This window comes from Saccopteryx leptura, chromosome 2 (assembly GCF_036850995.1).
Source record: "Saccopteryx leptura isolate mSacLep1 chromosome 2, mSacLep1_pri_phased_curated, whole genome shotgun sequence".
Lineage (NCBI taxonomy): Eukaryota > Metazoa > Chordata > Mammalia > Chiroptera > Emballonuridae > Saccopteryx > Saccopteryx leptura.
Window position 1 is genome coordinate 301,268,618 of NC_089504.1, and position 22,332 is coordinate 301,290,949.

Sequence of the window (22,332 nt, forward strand, 5' to 3'; positions counted from 1 at the left end):
CAGTCATTTTGGGTGCATTGTTCAAACACGTCAGAGCCGAGTAGCCCTCGTCGAAGTAGGGACAGGAGAACAGAAATTGCTCTGTCTCGATCTCCCTACATACCACGGCCTGAGCATATATGCAATGCTCTAGGTAAGCAAACCAAGACTTCACGAACATGAGCTACAGTTGTCTTTGTTCCTGACGATATTCAGCATTTTATAAGCCTCTTTGACTAAAGCAGTATTTTGAGTTTTACATATTTTTCTAGAAAACCAAATTAAAATAAGATCCTCTCTAAATAAGATATGGAATATATTTCCCTTAATTTGTTAAAGTAGTATGAATACAGAATTCATGACAGAATTTAATTTTCCACCTCCCAATAAAAATATACATGCAGATCCACATATTTTTTTTTAATTTTTTTCATTGATTTGAGAGAGGTAAAGGAAGAGAGAAAGAGGGAGAGAGGCCCTGGCTGGTGACTCAGTGGATAGAGTGTGGGCCTGGTGTATGAATATCCTGGGTTCAATTCCCGATCAGGACACACAGGAGAAGTGACCATCTACTTCTCTCCCCACTTTCTCTCCCTCTTCTCCTCCCAGTCAGTGGCTCAATTGGTCCTAGCATGGTCCCCAGGGGCTGAGAATGGCTCCATCAGAGCACAACTGCCTCAGACACTAAATATAGCTCAGTACTCGAGCACTGGTCCCAGATGGGGTTGCCAGGTAGATCCCAGCCAGGGTGCATGAGGGAGTCTGCCTCACTATCTCCCCTCCTTTCACCTAAAAAAGGGGGGGGGGGAGAGAAGCATCAACAGCATTGTTTCACGTAGCTGTTCTAATTAGTTGTGCACTCACTGATTGCTTCTATTACATACCCTGACCAGGATTGAACCCCTGACCTCAGTGCTTGGGAACAATGCTCTATCCACTGAGCAACCTGGCCAGGGCCTATAATATTTTTCGAAGGTAGCAACACTACAGATAAATACACTGCTCACAAAAATAAGGGGATATTTCAAAATGAATATGAAGACATAAAATGGCCCAATTTTTGTGTGCAGTATATAAAACTAAAACCCACTTTTTAGAGGAATGACCACTAACTTCATAATCCTTATAGAAAATTGGAGACAGAGCCTTGTGAAACACAAGTGCTCTACCCAGTGAGTCAAACGGTAAGACCCTATCCTACAGCACCATTAAAGTTAAGATGTTTCTCACTTAACACTATTCTTAAAACCAAACCTGTGACAATGTCAGCCCTCAAATGATAAGACCTTTCCTTTATGAATACTACAGGCATAAAAATAAAAAAATTATTACAAGTGTAGGGAACTCGAAATCAAAGATGCATAAAAACCAGCTACAATCAGATAAGAATTACCCTAGAAATGCAAATGTGGATTAATAGAAGGCCCAGTAATCTAATATGTGAAATCAGTAAAATAAAAACTAGGCAATCCCTTCAACTGATACCAGAAAAGTGGTAATATTCAAATATTACCAATCTTTTTGTATCCTCTTTAACTGAATCAAAATAGAAATGCTAAAGGAATTCTATCCTAAAATACTAAACAACAATGTATTCACTGGCAGAATACCAAAAGCATTTTCAGTAAAACCTGGAGCAGCCGCACAAATGTCCTGGCAACAGGCCCAAACGCTGGTCTGCACATTCCTACAGATACAGTGATGCCTGAAACCGAAATCAGACAGACGCCATCAATACTAGCCCATGACTCAACTGCCTACCTAGGAAAGCTAGGAGGATCAGTTTTAGAACTATCAGTGTATAGTAATATGACCAGTTGTAACAAAACAATTAAAGAGTTTTGTATTTACCCCTCATAAGACAGTAGAAAAAGTCGCAATAACAAAAATTAAATGCTTAAAAACAACCTTGATTGTAAATGCAAGAGGTACAAATACAATGAAAACTACGAAACAATCACAAAGACATAAGAGGCTTGACTGAATGAAGAGACATGCTATGAGGACATGCTAAGACTGAATAGAGGAAAAACAAGCACTGTTTCCTAAACAGGCTTAATTAAATTTACCAAAAAAAAAAGAAACGATAACATCTAATTTGGAGCACATGCATATAGCAGGCACATACTAAGCACTTTACATGCATCATCTCGTTTAATCATAACAACTCTATAAGGTCATTATCTCTACTTTATAAATGAAAAACCCTAGTCCCAGAGACGTAAAATGCCTTATTCACAAAATGAATGGAAACTAGAAAAGAATAAAGCACGGGACCTCTGAAGCCAAAGAGTGATTTCCCAGCCAGTATGCTATATTGGTGGTACAATACTTTTAAAGAGGAAGAGAGGATCAGAGAAAGATTAAAGGAATTCCTGACACAGAAGTGGGAACTAACCCTATCGTATAATAACATAATATGGTAAAATTATCTTAAAATTATTTGATAACAGCAACAGGAAAAGAGAACTAGATTAATGCATTAGAATAGGTAACCTACAAACAGATACAAAGAGAATCATATATGCACATTATATATGTTATTGAACATTAGCCCGTGAGAAGATTTCTGCTTGTTCTATTCTCTATAATATCAGCCCATCAAATAGTGAACTCACAATAGGGGCTCCAATATTGAACCAATGAATTGATGAAGGAAAGAATCTGAACAAAGTGGCCTTAAAGCTTAGAAATGAGAGTAGAACTTAATCAATAATTTGACTGCAAGAATTTTTTGATTACCTGGGGGATAAAGTCAAGTCAACTCCTTATTTCGAAATTTAATTCCAGATGAGAAATTGTCCAAGGGCATAAATGAGTAGTTTTTAGGATCAATGGAAGTATACTTGAAAACAAAATGAAAGGTAGACTATAGACACATCCTCCACAAAGGAACCCTATTATTACCATATTGATAAATAATAATTTTTAAAAAGAAAAACCAAAATCTCCATAGGAAAATGGGAAAAGGATATCAGACCATACACATACACACAGTTCATCAGCCTAAGCAATCAGAAAGGAGAAAATTAAATATCCTGACCAGGCAGTGGCGCAGTGAATAGAGTGTCAGACTGGGATGAGGAAAACCAGGTTTGAGACCCAGAGGTTGCCAGCTTGAGCGAAGGCTATCTGGTTTGAGCAAAAGCTCACCAGCTTGAGCCCAAGGTTGCTGGCTCAAGCAAGGGGTTATTTGGTCTGCTGAAGGCCCGCAGTCAAGACAAGTATGAGAAAGCAATCAATGAACAATTAAGGTGTTGCAATGTGCAACGAAAAAGTAATGATTGATGCTCTCATCTCTCCATTCCTGTCTGTCTGTCCCTATCTATCCCTCTCTCTGACTCTGTCAAAAAATAAATGTCTCAGCTATCAAATTGATGAAGACAGCCTTTAAATTGTTTATATCCTTTACCCCAGTAACATTTTCACTATAAAAAAATTCATCACTAATTTGAAGGTTATAAAATATCCAATGTTATAAAGTTTACAGTGTGATGTGAGAAAGTTTCAAGAAGCAAAACAGAGCATCAACGATGCTCTACAAAGTGGAAGGCTGCCAACTTCCAGCCAACAACTTAACCTATTAATGCTGTTTGAAGAAAAATGAGTTCCTTACTGTTCACCCAACATTAGAATTTTGGAAAAAGCAAAAGTAATATATCAAAACACTCATATATAAGTTTAAATAGGTTTAGTTATTTCACGTAACACAATTACTTGAGAACTCCTTTTAAAGTTGACTTTTGGAAAAACCTAAATGCTTTACTATTGCTTACCTGAAAACATCCCACCCACTAATGACCTTGGAAGACCTCTGTGAAATGTACTCCTCTGGCCCCACCCAGTGTCAACTCCAATTCAGAGATTTCACTATGTTCTCCCTCCCAGTTCACCTTGGAATTGAAAGCAACGCTCAGGCTTACCCTCAGCATCCTATATTTTCTGTTACTAATGTGGTGATCTATCTGTGGTTTTATGAATAAATTACACAATTGCTAATGTTACTGAATCACCTTATGCACTGGCCATCCATTGTACGGATTCCATGAAGGCTAGATTTTTTTTTTATTTTCAACCAGTTAACATTAAATATTAGTTTCAGGTGTATAGCATATTGGTTAGACATTTCCACCCCGTAAGTCTAGTACCAATCTGACACCATAGTTAGTTATTACAATATTATTGATTATACTCCCTGTGCTGTACTTTATATTCCCAGGGGCTATCTTGTAAATGACAACTTGTACTTCTTAACCCCTTCACCTTTTTCACCCAATGCCTCCAACACCCTTCCTCTTCTGGCAACCATCCACTTGTCCTCTGTATCTATGACTATTTTGTTTCTTAGACTAGACATATAAGTGAAATCACATGGTATTTGTCTTTCTTCATCTTACTTATTTCACGTAACATAAAACCCTCTAGGTCCATCCATGTTGTTGAGAATGGTAAGGTTTTGTTTTATGTGGCCAATATTCCATTATATATACACATATGCACATACCGCCTCTTCTTTATCCAATTGTCTATTAATCAACACTTAGGTTGCTTCCATATCTTGGCTATTGTAAATAATGCAGAAATGGGCAAAGGGGTGCATATATCTTTTTGAATTGGTGTTTTAGATTTCTTTAGATAAATACCCAGAATTGTATTGCTAGGTCATAAGGTAGCTCTTTTTTGAACAACTTTAATATTGTTTTCCATTTTGTGTTCATTCTTGTATATGGTGTGGTAAAGTGGGCTAGTTTCACTTCTGCACTTCTCTGTCCAGTTTTCTCAGTGCCATTTATTAAAGACTATTTACCCCAATGTATATGCTTTCTTCCTTTGTCATAGATTGATTGGCCATGTAGGTGTGAGATTTTTTTCCTAGACTCTCTATTCTGTTCTATTGATCTACAGTTCTGTTTTTATGTCAGTACCATGCTGTTTTGATTATTATAGCCTTATAGTATAGCTTGATATCAGGTAGTGGGAAACCTTCCACTTTGTTCTTCTTTTTCAAGATTGTTGTAGCTATTCAGGGTCTTTAGTGGTTCCTACAATATTATTAAAATGGGAGGGGAGGCTGTTCCTCATTAGAGCTTCCAATTAACTTTTCCTTAATACAGAATACTGGTTTAATTATTCAGTAATCTTAATCATTATTGCAAATGCTTCAAAATACTGGCTTGATTACTCAGTAATTTTAATCATTATTGCAAGTGCTTCAATGTTGCCTAAGTGAAAATAAGTCATTTCCCTGTAGCTTGGTTGTACATTGGAATCACCTGGGAAGCTTTAACATTAGCGAGAGATTGATTTAATTAGTCTGGGGTACAACCTGGATAATGGGAGTTTTCTTAAGTTCCCTAAGGTGTTTCCAATGTGCAGCTAAGGATGAGAACCACAGGTGTTTTTCTTTGCAGAAAGGAAATAAAATTTAAACCTTTTTTTAAATTAATTTTAATGCAATGACATTGATAAATCAGGGTACATATGTTCAGAGAAAACATCTCCAGATTATTTTGACATTTTATTATGTTGCATACCCATCATCCAAAGTCAAATTGTCTTCCGTCACCTTCTATCTGGTTTTCTTTGTGCCCCTCCCCTCCCCCCCACCCCAACCCCTCTCTCTCCTTCCTCGCTAGCAACTTTAATCTCTAACATTTCATCTCACGGTCACTATTTAAGATGACAAATCCATAATTTGTTAAATATTTTTAAGACTGTAGGAAAGGTGTCATTTGCTCCAATAATACACCCACTATTTACAATCATTAGGTCTAGCCTAAAAACTGAAATAACACATGATGAAGCAACCCACCTCTTTCTTCCCAAAGAAAGGCATAATTTAAAATGCATATAAAGTAGCACAATAATTCAAAAGACGCCTGCCTCACTCACAAATAACTGGTAAGGTTTTCCATTCAGAAAGCTCGTGTTTCATAACCTGGCAATTGGATTTCTTGCTTTGTTTTGAAGGTCTTTAATGCCTTTACAAACTGTGCTATTCATCTTGCGAGTGCACAAATGCAGGAGACTGTTTCTGTTAACAAAAAAGAAAAAAAACTGAAGAGGGAAACCACGTAATGACGATATTTCTGCCCACTTTCTAAGCAGTCATTGTATATTAAACTTACAGCTGATTTTTGAAAGGAAAAAGCAAACGCCAATTATCACTTCATCTGTTTGAGTTCTCATTAGCACAACTCATTCTACCAAATTAAGTGCTGTGGCCTCCGGGTACCCTGGTGGAACATTAGACAAGTCAGGTGAAGCAACAAGCACTTGTCTCTGAGATCCTGTTTAGGACCAGTTTGAAGTTTTACTTTTATGTGTGGTTTCCAACTCACTCCCCAAAGGACATTGTATTCCCTATGATTAAGAGAAGCAAACACCACCACCCACCTCTTCTGTTTTTGCACCATAACATGCAAGCCCTGAGGAGCACAAAGGATGGCATTTTATGCCACCACCTGACCTACTGGAACCCAAAACAAAAGCAAGGCACACTGTGAGGCCTCTACAAGCACTGCGTGCCTCTTGGGTTTGGTGGTGGGAAGTAGCACTAGTTGTACACCAAACGGTATTACTATTTTTGGGCTTTCGTTAGAAGGGTGGAGGTGGGTCCTGGAGGTCTTAAACCATGTTTAGGATTGTTAGTTTCCACAGAAAACTACAAGACTCCTCTTTTGCCTTTATCTTATTATTCCCCCACCCTATACATCACTGATTCTTTGACATGGACTAAATCTGACACTTCCCCGTGACCAGACAGCCACTCAGTTATCAGACACCGTTCACCGTGCTGAGAGTGCACTGGGCTACAGTTGTATCTTAGACCCCGAAGATGGGGCAACCTAAGCACGAAGGCACAATGACTCCTAGCAGAAGATGAGTCTTTGTAGGTCTGCAGCTATCTTTTTTTATATATAAAAGTGGCCCTTTCCCCTGAGCTGGGGGATCACCTAAGCAGTCAGAAGATTTAGGGGGGGGGGAACACAAAAAACAAAGTACAACAATTTCCAAAGAGGGACAGAAATGTCAACTTTAGTGCATGATAACACTCAGATGGGAGAGCTGTAGGCAAGAGCCCACTGGATTATTGCACCCAATTCTATTTCCCCACAATGCCGTCTTCCTGGTCAATTTTACCTAAGGAGCTTACTTCCTTTCACGGTATTACTTGTATGCATTACTCCAATTTAGAATTAACAAGGAAAATTATGCAAAGTGGTGGGAGTGATTATATAAAAAGTTTTAATAAGGCACAATTTAGTGTGATTACAGTGACAATGCACATAGAAGCACAAAGAACATGCGTATATGAAGCATATGGAAAGTTATTAGGTAACATTTTAATCTTTTTTAATTCCCTCTTCATTATTTCTCCTTTAAAAAATAGTTGGCTCCTTCTCAACATTGGATTTGAACAAAAATAATGAAAAGAGCAACTGCTACCTAGAAACCTGCAGACTCCTGGCCAACCAAAACTATTAGCTCTTTTTAAGTCATGCCCATGTGAAAGACAGTTCTCAGTCTGGGAATCCACAGCTATGTGAATGAATGTACTAAGCCTTTTCTGGGGTGGCCATTATATTATATTTGTCACAGTCTCCCTACCTTCTACCCACCATGGACCCCTACTGTTACTGTTTCCTCCACCGTCTCCATGTTTTCCAAAGGTGCAGCAAGCAAACTGCCTTTGTTAAGCGATAAGTAACTTGCTTTATCCGTGTTGTTCTTCCATTTCGACACTGATCCCACGATGCAGAACTACCTGACGTTCATCTTCATGCTGTTAGCGTCGTGATGCTGCCAAGGTGATCAAGGTAAATAAGCAATAGAGGCCTGACCTGTGGTGGTGCAGTGGATCAAGCATTGACATGGAATGCTGAGGTCGCCTGTTAGAAACCAATGGTTTGCCAGGTCAAGGCACAAACAAGAAGCAACAACTATGAGTTTTTGTTTCCCTCTCCTCCCCCACCTTTCTTTCTCTCTCCCTCTCCTCTAAAATCAAAAAATAAAATCTTCAAAAAAAAAAAAAAAAAAAAAAAAACAAAGAAAAGCATCAGAAGCTGAAGCATCTTCAGAGAGAAAGTTATTTTGCCATTGGTGGTTTACTCATATTCCTACCACGTGTGTTCACTTAGGTGGTGTGACCGCCTGGTACAGAGCTTTGTCAGTGTCTGGTCCACACACACCCCACCACGACCACCCAGAATGTTCTGTAAAGTCATCAGTCACAGGGCCTAACCAGCATCCGCTGACAACTGTCATTCCTCAGGGTTGAGATTTTCCAGCCAAAATCAAAGACAGACATGCTTTAATCAACTGTGAGTGTAATGCTATGAAGCTTTCTCAAGTAACTCACAGATAAAGCCTTAACTAGCTTTGTGGGTCATGTGAGCCAAGTGAAGGAAAACCAAAACAAAACCACCACAGCTCTTCACAGATTCTCACCAGCCCTACCAGAAAGAGGGATCGGACTGGCAAGGTAAGGCTCTTAAATCTGTGACTCATTTCCTTCATTTATAAAATGAGGACCCTTACAGATCCCAATTTCTGAATTTCTGAATTCTCAAAGTTGAAAGAAGTGAGTAAGCAGCAATATGCATTTCAATGACAACAATTTAAGCTATTAATTCCTTTTAGGCAATGTCCGCACTTGAAGACACAGAATAAAAATATACAATAGATTGTGATTTTGTAGTTATCCTGTTATTTTCTCTGTATAACCGAACTGGGTTATTCGAGACTGTCTTGAGCAACAAACTACAAGAATATCGGTAATTCCTACTTTGCTTTTCCTAGGAAGAAACCTGACTGCCAAGAATGGCTCTAGCTCCCCTTAGCAAGCAGCACATGGGGGGGGGGGGGGGGAGAGAAGGTATGAATAAGATTGAATAAGGGAACGACTTAGGTTGTTGTGAGGATTCCCCCTTAATAAAAAAAAAAAAAAATTCACAGAAGTTCATCTGATAGCACTCAATGCTCTCAACATTTAGAAAAATTTCCAGGCATTCCAAATATTTTTGAACAGAACATATGCACTGATATTGGGAATGCACCTGTTTGCCAAGTCAGTTTCTGGTCAAACATTCTACAGACATACCTCGTTTTAGTGCACTTCACAGATGTTGCAGTTTTAGGTTTATCTTTTGTTTTTGTTTTTGTTTTTAAATACACAAATTGAAGACAAGACCCTCCACCAGCAAAAAGAACACAATCTGCTTTATTGGGTGGTTCAGAAGGAAACCTGCAAAACCTCTGAGGTATGATGCAACTAAACAGGAGGAGTGGGAGAGATGTGCCCTATTTGAACAAGCAAGGGAGAGTTTGTTTCGTTAACAAAATGCAACAAGCGCCTGACCTGTGGTGGCGCAGTGAATAAAGCATCGACCTGGAAAGCTGAGGTCGCAGATTCAAAACCCTGGGCTTGTGGGGTCAAGGCACATATGGGAGTTGATGCTTCCTACTCCTCCCCCACCCATATCTCTCTCTCTCTCTTTCTCTCTCTCTCTCTCTCTTTCTCTCTCTGTCTCTCTCTCACCTCTCTAAAAGGAATAAATAAAATCTTTTTTTAAATGCAACAAGCCTGCACAGTATAAATCAGCTACGAATCAGTAACATGTTGCAAAAAACATCTTCAATGTTTCAAAAATATTCCAAACAGGAACAGCATCTTAATGTCACCATTTTTTAAAAAGACTTTCATGCACTAAAAATAAGCTTAAATGCAGTATGAGTGATAAAACTGAAGACTGGATGACAGGTCAAACTTCGTATGACCACCTATTACAACACAGATGTCAAAAATTACACTTAAAGAATAACTCCTGAAATTGAAAGTCACTTGACCTAGAGAGTTGAGAAGAGGTAAGGGGTAACTGCAACACAACTCCACGCAAGCTACACGTGAGAGAGCATGGTACTCACCTAGGGTGGGTGGGAGGCTCACAGAACTCCCGGAGACTCAAAACAGACCTGAGGAATGGTGTCTTCGCTCATGTCAATCACTTGCTCTGGGATTAGTAAATGCTATGCTGACACATTTCTCTCGGCCAAAATGAGAAGTCTACTGAGAGGATCCCTATGTCTTTTCCAGCTCTGGCGTTCTAGGACTCTGAGTTATCTACAGGGTTAGGTACTTAAAGAACTATGTAATTACCCTAATCATCCCATAGGCACACCTAGAGAATGAATGGTTCAGAGCAGCTGCTTAGTTTTGGCCTGGTTTAAGAGAACGGATATATGGGGTAAGGAAGATGATGGGAAGACTATTTTCTCTGAGTACAGGTTTTCAAAATGCAATTCGAATGCAGCCCTAATTTCTACGAAATGCCCCACATGCTGAAATTAATACTTTAGTAAACAAACATCTGTGCACCTAGGTATACCTTGGGCAGATTACAATTTCTCTGGGTCTTGACATCTTGTCCCAAACCAAAGGGACAGTTCCAGATTTCTATTGAACCTTCTAGGTTCAGTATTCTACTAAAGAGGTGTCCTAGACAGTTTCTGCTGAAAACACCCAGTTAGGGCTATTTGAGTTATTACTTCTGTCTACTACAGAACATAAAACCCCTGGAGGCTTGTTTTAAAACTAAAGACACACATTTCACCTGAAACAAACTCCTTACTTCTATGGGGGGGGGGGGGGGGGAAGAGGGGGAAAAAAACATTTGTTTTCAAGTGGTTATGCACCAATCCTTGGCTTTTTATTAATAGTGTGTTTTTTATTAATTGGGCCTGACCAGACCTGGAATTACTAACTCACAGCAACTCTACCAAGCTGCAGACCTTCTGCAGTGTTTAGGTTTGATGTCCTAGTTATGAAGCAGTATAGGAAACTTGTCGATTTTACTTTGTTGTTTATCCACCAAGGAACATTTCCACCCCTTCGCCCTAGTGAATACTTCCCTCCAACCAATGGAAGTGTCCCGATTCCACCTGTTCCTACCTGCACATTCATGCACACCCATGGCGATGTGGAGCTCGACCTGGGCTAGGTGACAGGGTGCACCATCGCCGTTAGAAATTAAAGTTGATGGGAACTGCGTTCTTACCCGGCCAGAGCCGAGCCCGCCTAGAGCCCACCTGCATGGCCGGAGATGCCCGGTCAGTCGGTCTCGGTGTCACGTCTGCCAAGCTGACAACTCTGCCAAGCCGGGGGCGAAAACGCTATACCCAGCGGGCTAAAACACTGTCCTCTCTCAAAGGATCCCTTGCCCCCAGAGACTAAAACACAGCGTCCTGCGTGGAGCAGAGGGCCAGTGGACAAGTCCCCAGAGCTCTCCCGGGAGAAAACCCCAGGGAGGAAGGAGTGGCAGGAGGCGCGTGGTCCTGCACGCAACTCACCTTCTGCTGCCTCCGGGCCATGTCTGTGGGCTGCTTGGCATTGAAGGGGTACGCGATGCATCTCACCACGAAGACGTAGAGCTGCAGGCGGATCTTCCGCTCCTGCTCCTCGTCCAGCTGCCGTTCGGGCTCGTCTCGCCCCTCGCTGATCACCGAGGGGCTCGGGCTCCCGGGTCTGGCGGCGCTGCCGCCGCCGCCGCCGCCCGCGCGCCCGGGCGCGTCCCGCCGCCCTTCCCGAGCCGGGGCCGGAGCCGCTCTCTGCGAACCGCCGGCTGCCACCAGCACATCGCGGCTCTCCTCTTCCAGCCCCTCGTCCGACTCCTCTTCGCTCGAAGAAGGGTCCAGCATGGTGATGAGGCCGCCCCGCCTCTCGGCCCGGGAACACCGGGTGTCTCACCCCCGGCGGCTGCGCCCGCGGGTTGGAGCGAGCCGCGCGGCTGGCTGCAGCGGCCGCAGAGCGAAAGGGAAACTGGCCAGGGCTTTCCGGACACGTCGAGTTAGAGGAGTGTTTCCTACCACCAGGGCGAAAGGGGAGGGCAGCCGCTGGGAGGAGGACGCGGAACCGGAGAGGGGGAGCCGCCGGGATTAAATAGGCGGAGTTAGCGCTGGGGCTGAGCTGAGCGCCTCGTGAATTAATCAGGCCGGCCCGGGGCCCGCCCACCCCGCGCTCAGACTAGCCCGCGGGCCGGGGCGGAGCGGCCCGAGCGCCCCGGCGCAGGTGGGGAACCTGTGGCGCCTACAACAAGCAACACGTGGAATGGAATGTTGAGGAGCGGGCGCGGGGCCGCGGAGTGCGCGTGCGCGCGCCGCCGCGGCTGTGGGACCCGGGTGCCTGGTTTCGCGGAGCTCAATTTGCAAAGTTCGGGAGCAGTGGAGCGTGCTAGCTCCGCGTGCACCCACCCGGGGTTGCTTGGTCTGCTGTGACCACCCTCCCATCCTCTCTTCTAGCAAGCTTCGTGAGGGGTAAGAGATTTGCCCTCACTGCTCCCCAGATGAGGGGATCCAGAACCTCTCTCGGACCCGAACCTGATCCCCAGGGTTGAACCCGAGCGCGGAGAAGTGGGACCAGAGCCAGTCGCCTCCAAATTACGTTGGGAAGAGACTTTGAAAAGACTCCCGCTCTGCTCCGTTGCTGTTTGACGCTCTGGTGAAGTTCAAATGATAAAAGTCAGAGGAACGTTCTTGAAAAGAAAAACAAAAAGCAAAACAGGCGAGGCGCTTTTCTTTTTTAACTTTTTATTTTTCTAGACGCAGGGAGCTAGATAGATTTTATATTTGCGAAATGCCACACACATTCAGCTCCCGTATAGCTAGATTATTGTCTGGGCTGGGATGCGGTTGACTCAGGACAGGTAGTGCAATGTAGACATTCATTCACCAAATGTGTGAGTGCTCGCCCTCCAGCACTGTTAAGTATTGTATTTGCAGGAGCCAGCGGCTTACTGGGGCACACAGCACTTGTCAATGTTGGTTCTGGCCTCCAGTGGGCGTCTCATAGCTGCACCTGAATCCTGTTTTATCTACGCAGATAATTCTCAATCCCAAGGCCAGAACCACCTGGGAGTTTCTGTCATTTTGTTTCAGGTGTTCTTATTCCAGTCGGGGGCGGGGACTGGGAGTGGTGGGGGGCGTTGATCGGGAAACCAGTGCATTCAATACACCGTGCAGTGAGTGGCCAAGCTGGCAGGAGGCGATAAAGGTCGGTGGAAGTATCACCAAGCAGATGAAATTACTGGCTCTGAGCTTTTCTACCCCGTGGCCAAATAACAGTTTTAGCTTTTTCAAGCCACTTTCACAGTTAGGTAAACAAAGAGGGAGGCTTTCCTCTGCATTTAGTGACATTCTGCCTAGATAGGGTAAAAAAGCAAAAGGCATTTACTCCTTCTTGTCAATTTCTCAGTCTTTAACCGGTGCTCACAGTGATAAAAGGTGTCCATGGAGAGCATGACTGATCTCTAAAGGCCAAGAAATAGGGACTCTCAAAAACTGATGTCTTTAAAGACAGTGTTTCATTTCTGGCAAGGGAAACAAATGCAAGGTTATTCCTCTAAATCGTAGTACCTAGTGCTTATATACATAGCACTTAAAATAATTTGCAGTTTTGTGAATATGCTTATGCAATAATATCACCAAAGTAACCTTTTGAAGCAGGTGATGCTGATGACGATGATGATGGTGATGATGATGACAATGACGATGATGATGATGACGACGATGATGAAAATTACTGCTGACATTCTTTGTTTCAGGTGCTGCACGAATCCCTTTACTACATGATCTCACTTATTTTTAGTTCCGTTGTACAGATAAGGATCCTGAGACTTAGAGGATTTCCTTTTCTACAGAACTAATGGAACAAGTACTCAACATAGTAAATCTGCTCTAGTTCCAAATAGTGGCTTTGACTACTACAATCTGGGTAATTATAAACCAGTATAGTAATATATGATATTTATTAAACTGATAACTAAAATAATTTAATTCCTAGGGACATAAAAGTGCAATTGAAATATAGCAGCTTTAGGCCTGACCAGGCGGTGGCGCAGTGGATAGAGTGTCGGACTGGGATGCAGAGGACCCAGGTTCGAGACCCTGAGGTCGCCAGCTTGAGTGCAGGCTCATCTGGCTTGAGCCAAAAAAAAAAAGCTCACCAGCTTGGACCCAAGGTCACTGGCTCTAGCAGGGGGTTACTCGGTCTGCTGAAGGCCCACGGTCAAGGCACATATGAGAAAGCAATCAATGAACAACTAAGGTGTCGCAACGAAAAACTGATGATTGATGCTTCTCATCTCTCTCTCTGTTCCTGTCTGTCTGTCCCTATCTATCTCTCTGACTCTCTGTCCCTGTAAAAAAAAAAAGAAAAAAGAAATATAGCAGCTTTATTGCCCTTCCTTTTCTTGCCAAGGAAAGGTATATTTTTCATATTTCTTTATTAATTAGTTAATACTGCTTTGTGTGATGGCTTGTTATTCTCTTCCTATTAAAAATGGTTATCAAATTAAAGATTCTCCAAGCCTTGGGGATTGAACTGGAAAACATCTAATAACTTTTAGAATATGATACACAGAGTTTTCTCTATGAAGATGAAAATGGTTTAAGGAGCATAAATTAAATATCCAAAAGAAAACAAGGAGAATGTTTAAGGATTTCATTAATTAAGCATACATTGGTTAATAAACTAACATGTTAAAACTATGCTGGATATACTTACAAGAACAAGATACAGTCTCTGATCTTAATAAATTTACAGGTTAAAGAATGATAAATGAGGAAAACATTTATTAAAAAACAAAATAAACATTGGTGTTGCAAGCTGATCATTCTAATAAATCAGGAGATAAGGGTAACACAAAGAAAAAAATACTAATTCAGGAAAGAACTAAGGGAAGGCTTCTGAGAGGCTTGAAAAATGATTCAGAGCTTTTAGGGTAAGGGCACTTTAAACAGGAGGAACTGCATTTGTAAAGGTGTGAAACTCTTTGCTTCATTGGACATCTGCAAGTGAACGGGGAGAGATGAGACTAGGAAAAAGGCAAAACAGCACTGAGCAGCAGCACAACAGGCAGGCCCCCATGGCCTTGTACTGACGTCATGCTTTGGAATTTAAACCATATCCTGAAGAAAATGGGGATACACATTCAGCTTTAAGTAAGGTAAGTCAGAAGGTGATCTGTAACGTAACTCTTAAGAATCAATCTGGAACAATCTAAGGGCAGTAAAATCAAAGGCAGGATGCTAAGAGATTAAGAGATTATGAAGGAAATCTGGTCACAATGGCCCTCTGTAATATGGGAAAATGAAACACGGTCTCATTTTGTCCTCTTAAATTTCTATTTTATTTTTTCTTTAACCACCCTTAATTCTTCTCATTGTGGATTCTTTTTTTTTTTTCCTTCTCAGAACTATTAACCCCAATATTTGCCAAGGATATGGCAGTATCTTTCTACAAGAAGCCATACATTCTAAGTTTTTTAATATGAGGTTTTTTTTTCTTTCTTTCTTTTTACAGAGACAGAGAGGGAGAGAGTCAGAGAGAGAGATAGAGAGAGACAGACGGACAGGAAAGGAGAGAGATGAGAAGCATCAGTTCTTCGTTGCAGCACCTTAGTTGTTCATTGATTGCTTTCTCATATGTGCCTTGACTGGGGGGCTACAGTAGAACGAGTGACCCCTTGCTCAAGCCAGCAACCTTAGGCTCAAGCTGGTGAGCTTTGCTTAAATCAGATGAACCCACGCTCAAGCTGGTGACCTCGGGGTCTCGAACCTAGGTCCTCCACATCCCAGTCTGATGCTCTATTCATTGTGCCCTTGCCTAGTCAGGCTAATGTGGGAGTTTGATGACTTCATTTAAGTTTCCCCCTAAGTTAACATGATCAGTTTCTCAATAAGAACTCTAGATTTTATATGTAAGTATGACACTATTGACCTATGGCCTAAAAATTCAAATAATAGCTAAGTTGTATTAAGCAATTCCTATTTGCTAGGCTCCCTGAGAAGCAGTTCACATGCACTTTTCTCTTTTAATCCTTGAAACCACTCTTTGAAATAAATGTTATTGTTCTTCCTGCTTTTGCTTTTTAAATGGTCAAAGTGAGATCATGACAGGTTTAGTTATTTATTCACGATCACAGAATGAATAAGCAATTAAGCTAGACTGGACATGAGGCAGTGAGTTCAGAGGCTATCATTAGTGGGCATGATTGCCTACAATATGTGTTCAGATAGAGGCAGCAGAAACGTTCCTGCTGCTCAGTGCTGCAGCGGATGGAGCATTGACCAGGGATGCTGAGGCCCCTCAAAACCGTGAGGTTGCTGGCTTGAGCACAGGCTTACCAGCTTGAGCATAGGATCATAGACATGACCCCATGGTCATTGGCTTGAACCCAAGGTATCTAGCTTGAGCAAGGGGTGATTGGCTCAGCTGGAGCCCCCCAGTTAAGACACATATGAGAAAGCAATCAATGAACAACTAAGATACGGCAACTATGAATCGATGTTTCTCATATCTTTCTCTCCCACCCCCCTCTCTCCAAAAAGAAAAAAATAGTTTCTTCTGCTATCCGAAGTAGAACACCAAATATGTTGCTGTTTAAGCCTGAAATCCTAAGCAATTAGATATTATAGAATTCTCTCATATTAAAGTGAAAATGCCCTAAGAAACCACCTCTTATTAAAATCCCAGCAACATTAATCTTATCAGACCCTTTCCAGCTGGTCTGAAGGAAGTTTTTTTAAAAAGAAGAAAAATAAATCTGGGAGAGAAACAATGAGGGCTTGAATTTAAGACAGGAGACAAAGGGAGAAGGAAATCTTAAGATGAACAAGGGAATGCATAGCATACATATGAAGCGCAGAGGAAGAGGATCAAAGATAGATATGATTCCCAGATAAGATAACTTGGCTGATAATAGAACAGATAGGGACTTCTAGAAAATATGGAGGTTTGGAGGAAGAACAAGTTTTGGGGAATTTATCAGAGAGATCCTAATCTTTATTGGAAATGCAAATGTGTTACTCAAATCTGGATAAGGTGGTAGTTGCAGCTACAGATATAGATGATAATAAAAGCTCCAGAGATCCTGTGTTCAGAGTGAGAGGAGGAGAATGACTCTGGGAAACCCTCTCTGCCTCTCTGCCAATTAAGGAATGGATGGAAGAAAAGGAACCTAAAAAGAACACCTGATCTTTAAAAATTAATTATGCCCTCATAATTCCTAATTAACATTTTTAATTTTGCACACTATGTTCTTGCCAAATTTCTGTGAGCAATATTGACTTTTGAGGAAGTTATAACATCTGTTGATGCTCTTGAATAATTGAATACATGATATGCTCAACATACAATTGTGATTGGTTTGTAGTATTTCAAGAATACATGATATATACCTTTAATGCTAGAAAAAGATGGATGCACAGTAATAAAATGGCATATAAATGTGTTTTGGCAATGGCCATTTAAGAAAACAGGTGTGTGACCTGAATAGCTATAGGTGGTCTGTTTTCTGGTTGGGAAATGATTTCTGCATTTGACCCAAAAGGAAGGTATTAACTCTTTCAAGTCACACATGAAATCATTCTTTCATTGACCAGACATTGTTTGGGGACTCACTCTAAATTGTTAGTATTCAGGGTAGATAAAAAAACAATAAAAGTTTGTCCTTGAGGGGATGCATATGAAACAGACATAGGCAAAATAAAAAATTATGGTAATATATGTTCTGTGGTAATAGAGAAAAAATGCGCAAAATACCCTTTATGTGTTTTGGAAGTGGGCAGTGTATTTTGTAGTGTAGTTATAGTTAAAATTATATTACAACAGAGTGAAGAATCTTTGCAGGTCAAATGGAAAGACCAGTTTTACCAATACATACTGGAACTGTCAATTTACAAACCCATCTGTTAAGGGTAGTATGCATTTACAAAAGATAAAAACAACACATTTTTGAAACTTTAAGAGGAGTATTTTTATTTTATGAGGCAATAATCTTTCTGGCAAACACATTTAAATCCCTTTCTTCCCTTTGCTCAGCATTTTCTTTTCTCCAGTTATAATTTGAGTGCTAGCCAAGAATTATTCTGCTATAATATCTGCAGATAATGGGTAAAAATATATGTGGATGATCAGAACAAATTGACTAGTAAATGAGTAGTCCACACTAATACACAGAACCACAGAGACACACGATACAGTCAAAGGATTGTTGCAAAGATTAAATAATGCATCAAAGTGCTGAAACAATATCTGGTTAGAGTCAATTCTCAGTAAATGCCAAGTAGTTTACGCTTATTATAATTGCTTTATCATTTAGCTCACTTTTAACCATAGAACTATAGAAACAAATTGTAGATAAATTACTAAATGGTTCTGTTCATTTATTTACTGGGTTTTATAGAAATTAGAACTTGTATTTCAACTGATTTGCCTTGAAACAACCAGACCAAAGAAACTCCCAAACATAGGTTAAGGTGTTTTAGTAAGATCTCAAAGACTTCATAATTTTTATAAGAATGTTGACCCACAATGAGAAGCTACTTTCCTTCTGTTCCTATTCATTCTGGGAGCATTCATTAGTGATTGATTATAGTTCTGTTCCTTAATTTTTCATTTTGTGAGAAATTTGGATGAAGTAATGAAAATTTGAGTTTGTTGTGAAGTATAGGAAGAAAGGTAAATCATACTGTGACCTATGTGCTCAAAATACCATGAGAGAAGTCTTGCATTAATTCAAGATATATATGTGATAGTTATTATGGTCTCCTAGCCAAGTAGGTATTTAGTCTAGAAGGGAATGTTTGTGTTTTAAATGTTAATAGAGATACAAACTATGTGAACTTTTTGTGTGAATGGATAAAATCTAGGAACCATGCTCATAATGAATAAAGCAATAAATGATCAGAGCTCTCCCACACACCTTTCACAGTTTTTTGTACCTATATTGACTTTGTTGTTAAAGCATTTTCTGCCAGGTCAGTCAATAACATCTAATGAGTGCCTCTTCTATATTAAGCACTATACAAGGACTCTATGAAGAGAAAATTGCATTGATTGACTAGGAATTCAATGTCTTATTTAAGAGCAGAAAAATTATACTGCTGTAAAACTAACATTGTTTTAGCAATAGTGCTCCAGAAAATTAAACTACATTGAAGTAGAGTTTTTACTGGATGAAATAAGAGATAGTCAAATAACATCATGTGAGAGTAATAAAGATATGTCTATAACTACTTACTTTTATTTTGGTCTGTAGCAATAATTAATAAACTTATTCTCAGAACCCATTTACATGACTGTGAAGATTTTTTTGGTTATGTGAGTTATATTTAATTAGTATTTCTAATATTAGAAAAATAAAACTAAGAAAATTTTAGAAATAGCGATTTATTAAATTCTCTAAAATAAGAAATTTATGATCTAATAAATTACATATTTTTATGGAAAAAGCACTATATTTTCAAAGTAAAGCGTTGAGTGAATAGAGTAACGTTTTACAATATGCAAATCTCTTTACTGTCTGGCTTAATTGAATTCAGGAGGATTTTCATCTCTGAAGCTGGAACGGGGAGAGACAGCAGTCAGACAGACTCCCGCATGCGCCCAACCGGGATCCACCCGGCACGACGCTCTGCCCCCAGGGGGCGACGCTCTGCCCCTCCGGGGCATCGCTTTGCCGCGACCAGAGCCACTCTAGCGCCTGGGGCAGAGGCCAAGGAGCCATCCCCAGCGCCCGGGCCATCTTTGCTCCAATGGAGCCTTGGCTGCGGGAGGGGAAGAGAGAGACAGAGAGGGAGGGGGGGGGTGGAGAAGCAAATGGGCGCTTCTCCTATGTGCCCTGGCTGGGAATCGAACCTGGGTCCCCCGCATGCCAGGCCGACGCTCTACCGCTGAGCCAACCAGCCAGGGCCATGTAATATATCGTTTTGTTTGAAATAGATGAAGAAAATCCAGCCACAAAGAGATATGTAGTTGAAAATGTATAGAGTGTTTTAATAGCCTTTTTATATAGTTGTACGTATTCTTCTTTGATATTATACCAAACTCAATAAATGAGTGTTTCGTTAAGATTCTCTGCAATGTGGAATCTAAAAAATATCAATAAAATTTTTACTCTGTGATAGTAAAAGATCCATTAATCTATCTTGCACCTTGAATGAAGTTTTTACTGATACATGGCTTTGTGACGTCATCCATAGGTCATTTGAGAAACACTGGTTCATTGAGTAATGTAGATTGTCTAAAAATTGACACTTTTACTTTTACTAGATAGTATTTAACAAATTACATGTGTCAGTGTAACCTCCAATCTCATCAAAGAAAGTTGTTAAGTACTGGCAAACTATCAAGCTTACAGTGACAGCAACAGAAGTTACAAAATTTTTTATTTTCTCTTGAAAGCTTGAATTTTATCACTGACAGCACCACTGGAAGTTGTTTTCCTTAAAATGACAAGCTCACTTCACTGACTTTTGAGAAAATGTCTGCCAAATATCTAAATATGACTACTTATAATTGGCCAAGTTGCTGTCTCCGGCGAGAAGGGTGTTCTATGAGAAAGCCGCTAGTTCAGTCTACGGCTTAACCTGGTGCTCTCCCCACAATCCGTTATGCAGGGGTTTTTTATGTGTGCTTGTCGTTTCTCCTCAGAGAGCATTTGTTAATGTGTACCCAAGGATTGTGATTTCACAGAATTAATACTTTCCACTGCTTAATGAGAAATATTTTTAAATGAAACTGGCTTTTATTTTTCTGTGACAGTATACCAGTAAAGAACACAATGCTTACTAGATTTCAGTGCCTTTTCTTGATTGTCTTGATAAAACTCCAGCACAATTCCACCATTGCTCTGCAGCATCTGTGCAGTGTTAACACAGTGGAAAAGATATGCAACTTTTCAGTGTTGATTTGGAAATGAAAAGAGGTAGTCAAATAACATCAAGGGTAGTTGTTTCCGTAGTGTAGAGGTTATCACGTTCACCTCACACAAGTAACACCAAGTGGCCAAGGTCTCAGGGACCCCAAGGGTTTGAGGACCACTTTATGAGAATCTGTAGTCTTCAGGAGGTAAGTCTCTAATTTTACTATTGCATAACTAATACATCATTGTTACTCAGCAAATATTCACTCATATATTCCTCTCTCTGCCTGATTTAAGATAAAGTGGTTATTACACTACATCTCACTCTAAAGTAAATAACATAAGAATAAAACCTATATAAAAATAAGCCAAGCCTGACCTGTGGTGGTGCAGTGGCCAAAGCATCGACCTGGAACGCTGAAGTCGCTGGTTCAAAACCCTGAGCTTGCCTGGTCAAGGCACATATGGGAGTTGATGCTTCCTGCTTCTCCCCCCCCCCTTCTCTCTCTCTCTCTCTCTCCTCTCTAAAATGAATAAATAAAATCTTTTTAAAAAGCCAATAAGGACCCCTTATTTACACTAATATTTTTATGTTATGTTGGGAAAGAGGGAAAATGAGTTAAAATCAAATAGGAGTGTGTGTAAGGATAAACATATAGAGCAGGGGTCCCCAAACTTTTTTTTTTTTTTTTTTTTTTGTATTTTTCTGAAGCTGGAAACGGGGAGAGACAGTCAGACAGACTCCCGCATGCGCCCGACCAGGATCCACCCAGCACATCCACCAGGGGCAAAGCTCTGCCCACCAGGGGGCGTCGCTCTGCCGCGACCAGAGCCATTGTAGCGCCTGGGGCAGAGGCCAAGGAGCCATCCCCAGTGCCCGGGCCATCTTTGCTCCAATGGAGCCTTGGCTGCAGGAGGGGAAGAGAGAGACAGAGAGGAAGGGGGGATGGAGAAGCAAATGGGCGCTTCTCCTGTGTGCCCTGGCCGGGAATCGAACCCGGGTCCCCCTGCACGCCAGGCCGACGCTCTACCGCTGAGCCAACGGGCCAGGGCCAGTCCCCAAACTTTTTACACAGGGGGCCAGTTCACTGTCCCTCAGACCGTTGGAGGGCCGGACTATAAAAAAAAACTATGAACAAATTCCTATGCACACTGCACATATCTTATTTTAAAGTAAAAAAACAAAACGGGAACAAATACAATATTTAAAATAAAGAACAAGTAAATTTAAATCAACAAACTGACCAATATTTCAATGGGAACTATGCTCCTCTCACTGACCACCAATGAAAGAGGTGCCCTTCCAGAAGTGCGGCGGGGGCCGGATAAATGGCCTCAGGGGGCCGCATGTGGCCCACGGACCGTAGTTTGGGGACCCCTGATATAGAGCATCTCTACAACAAGAAGACTTTATATTTTTGAAATTAAGCTCTTGGATTTCACTCGCCACAATTAGTACCTAAAGAAATAAATTCTAAAACAAGGAGAAAAATAGTTAAAATTATAGAGCATGAAGGAGCTCCAGGAAGTCCAGAAGCCTCTTAAAATTACATGCAAAATAAATTTTACTGATGCACTTTTATTTTAGGGAGAGGTTCCACAGCTTTTAACGTGAAGTTCAAGACACCAAGAAGCTAGGAACCACTGAATT

General features: G+C 40.9%; 1 protein-coding gene across 4 annotated transcripts in view; it reads right to left on the bottom strand.

The window, feature by feature from the left end:
* Window positions 1-11,866, bottom strand: part of CADPS2 (calcium dependent secretion activator 2) — a 527,120-nt gene extending 515,254 nt beyond the window's left edge. For 2 of the 4 annotated variants that reach the window (XM_066362570.1, XM_066362569.1), the window contains exon 1: window positions 11,329-11,864. In XM_066362570.1, the coding sequence (XP_066218667.1) occupies window positions 11,329-11,676 (348 nt within the window). In that variant the 5' untranslated portion in view covers window positions 11,677-11,864. Of the gene's footprint in view, window positions 1-11,328 lie in introns of all 4 variants that reach the window. The other 2 variants (XM_066362568.1, XM_066362567.1) reach the window with 2 other exon arrangements.
* Between the last annotated feature and the right edge of the window lie 10,466 nt (window positions 11,867-22,332).